The sequence below is a fragment of the Apis dorsata genome, unplaced genomic scaffold, assembly GCF_000469605.1.
Source record: "Apis dorsata unplaced genomic scaffold, Apis dorsata 1.3 scaffold_70, whole genome shotgun sequence".
In the NCBI taxonomy this organism is placed as follows: domain Eukaryota; kingdom Metazoa; phylum Arthropoda; class Insecta; order Hymenoptera; family Apidae; genus Apis; species Apis dorsata.
In genome coordinates this window covers 271,188-274,137 of record NW_006263368.1, presented here as the reverse complement: position 1 = coordinate 274,137, position 2,950 = coordinate 271,188, and the positions used below count along the sequence as shown (strand labels likewise).

Below are 2,950 nucleotides of genomic sequence, written 5' to 3'. Positions count from 1 at the left end.
TCTGTAGTAGATCTTCTCAAAGCTCTGCCCTAACGTAGAGTTGATGCAGCCACGATGAGGAGGCATAGCACCTCTCCCTGAGCGTGAGGAAAACTCGAGAAATCGACTTTGCTTCGATTTCTCAGTTATCGATGATCGTTCATCCCTTGTACTTAGTACGAGGGGGATGGGAGAGGGGCTTTCTGAGTGGTTTGTTTTTAAAATATTAAAATATAAATAACACTTATAAATAAATTTAATATTATTATTAATAAAAAATTATATGAAATAATAAATATACAATTAATACCTTATAAAATTATAAATTAATGGCACTTACGATATAATTAATTTTTTGTTGATTCTTTTTCATATAAAAAATTCATGAATAATATAACATTAAAAATAAAATGGAATTGCAGGTTCCTTCTATAACTGAATGGTTGATACATGAATTTCACAATCAAGCTCTTGTACGTATTGGCGCCGATCCAACACTCGTATCTGCCATTGATTGGGAAATCTGGGAAGATGAATTAGGTAATAAAATGTATCGCAAAACATTTAACTAATCATCTGCTTTAAATTTATATACATAATTTTACCACTTATCATTTACAACATAATTCTTATAACGATTAACACAATCTCTTTCATTCATAGTTTTCATCCAAAATTTGCCTCAATCCCAAACGAGATTGCTTTCGAATTAACAATAGCGTTCGTGTCCAGCAAATTCGTCCATAAGATTGGTTCCTGTCCGTAACAACCTGGTGGACTTGATCTGGCAGGTCAATCGACCGAATTACAATCCACATCCGGCGTATCCATTACCGGACAAATATTCCGGAAGAGCATGGCAGGACAAGATTCAGTCGATTCGAATCGAAATGGAGATATCTAAGGCAAACGCCCTGGTCCTCACGGCACTTGATGAGATAGCCTGGTTGTTTAATATTCGCGGATACGATTTGCCACACACCCCTGTTCTCAGAGCGTATACCATAATTACTGGTGAATCGATACATCTATACACACCGCGACACAAGATTTTACGATCGGTGGAGGAGCACTTGAAGATGGATTTTTGTTCGCATGCAAATTGCGTGAAGTGAGTACAACAATGATATTTAAAAATATTTCTATTTATAGAAAGAATTTCATATTTTGGTAAAGAAAATTCAAATGTTTATTAATTTAGAATGCACAATATATTTATAGTATAGTCAAAATTTTTTAATTGATATTTTTATAATTATATTAATATACGTATATATATGTTATAGATGGCATAATTACACTTCTATTTGGTACGATTTACGGACAATGTCTCAAGCTTGGAATTCAGTATGGTTGCCAACAAGATGTGGTTACAGTCCAGGTGCTTCTATGGAGATATTCAACTCTGTACGTATAAATTTAGTTAATTATCTAGCTTGAAATTATCAAATTCTTATTTCTTATTTCAGACGATAAAATAGTTCAAATAATTCGTAGCCGATTAAAAAAGAACTTTGATAAAATTTATTCTTTTTTTCACTCGCTCGAAAATTTTTAATTATCGATATATAAAATATATTGACATTTATTGAAATGAAAAAAGGTTAAAATTAATAACCGTGTATTCAATAGAACTCCATAATTCCCGCCATTTTATCGAAGCCCAAGTATACGCGTATTAGAGCGGATAATCCTAGGCGAAAGTACACCTTCTCTAACATGTTCTCCTATCTCCGTAGAGCTTGTTGAGCTTAGCTTGATCCCCACGTGACAAACTGACACACGTTCATAGACGTAGACTAAACATTTCCTCCATCTCCATCGTCCATTCCACATGTTCTTGTTATCGAATATCATCGAGGCATAGAAGTGGTATCGTGAATAAATAATAGGATGAAACGGTGTGTATAACACGCTATTTCCACGATCCACATGGTGGTGAACGGTTTCACCTTCTTCTCAACATGATAGCCGGTGCTTCGAGACGCCTGGACGCCCGCGGCATCAGAAATCAGGGAGCAGTTTTCTTCCCATTCTAAATATACGAGTGATCTTGCAATAGTATTCGATTAATAGGTATTGATTAATTTTTTACCAGAATTTTGATGTGATTTTTCATATGCAAAGAGCGGATTATCGTAAAAATTATTATTTTAAAATCTTATAGTAATAATACATTGAATAAACGAGATGTTCGTTTACAAAAAAATGTTATACATTCATGGAAGTTCAATTCTAGAGGCAAAAATGAATAAAAAAAATATTGGTATACAGAAATATTGTCGATTGATAGTTATTTATTAATTTAAATGCTTGCAATAATAATTAAATAAATAACTTTTATATCTCCTCTTTTAGATACCTCAAGATATTCTACGAATATATTAATTTATTAATATATAAAATATAACCTATACAAACATTAAGTTAACTTTGCCACAATTTTCGAATATTCCAATATTCTTTTTTCAATGAATTAAAAAAAATGTTTTAAAAAAAGATATGATTCTTCTTCAGATTCCTCCCGAGAAACGGTTACCAAAACCATCGCCGGTGTTAAGCTTGCGAGCCCAAAAGAATGAAATCGAGGCAGAAGGAATGAGAAGATCCCATTTAAGGGATGCTGTAGCAATGTGCGATTTCCTCGCATACATGGAGTGGCAATACGAGTTGAATTCAGATGGTTGGGATGAGATGCAGGTAGCCAGATTGGCGAACGAGTTTCGTTATGAACAGGAGAAGAATAAAGGCATCTCCTTTCCTACCATCGCTGGATACGGACCCCATGCTGCCATTCCCCATTACGAGCCAAACAATTTGACAAATATTAAAATTGGAAGAACGTCCACCTTGGTAGTGGATTCAGGAGGACAATATTTAGGTTAAATTATTTACTTTATACAATTAGGTTAATTAATTATACCATTTCCTTTCCTTTCCTTGCTATCTTCGTTTATTTTCTATAATATAT

The 2,950-nt window shown here is 33.6% G+C and overlaps 1 protein-coding gene and 1 non-coding gene across 5 annotated transcripts in view; both read left to right on the top strand.

Moving 5' to 3' along the window:
• LOC102673503 (xaa-Pro aminopeptidase 1-like) overlaps positions 1-2,950 on the top strand; it is a 45,302-nt gene that overhangs the window by 40,305 nt on the left and 2,047 nt on the right. For all 4 annotated transcript variants that reach the window (XM_031515448.1, XM_031515450.1, XM_031515449.1 and 1 more), the window contains 4 exons: positions 402-519; positions 712-1,090; positions 1,266-1,386; positions 2,497-2,860. In XM_031515448.1, the coding sequence (XP_031371308.1) occupies positions 402-519; positions 712-1,090; positions 1,266-1,386; positions 2,497-2,860 (982 nt within the window). The remainder of the gene's footprint in view (positions 1-401; positions 520-711; positions 1,091-1,265; positions 1,387-2,496; positions 2,861-2,950) is intronic.
• On the top strand, positions 8-191 carry LOC116186890. Its single transcript, XR_004151937.1, has one exon. It is a non-coding gene; the product is annotated as a small nucleolar RNA U3 (small nucleolar RNA).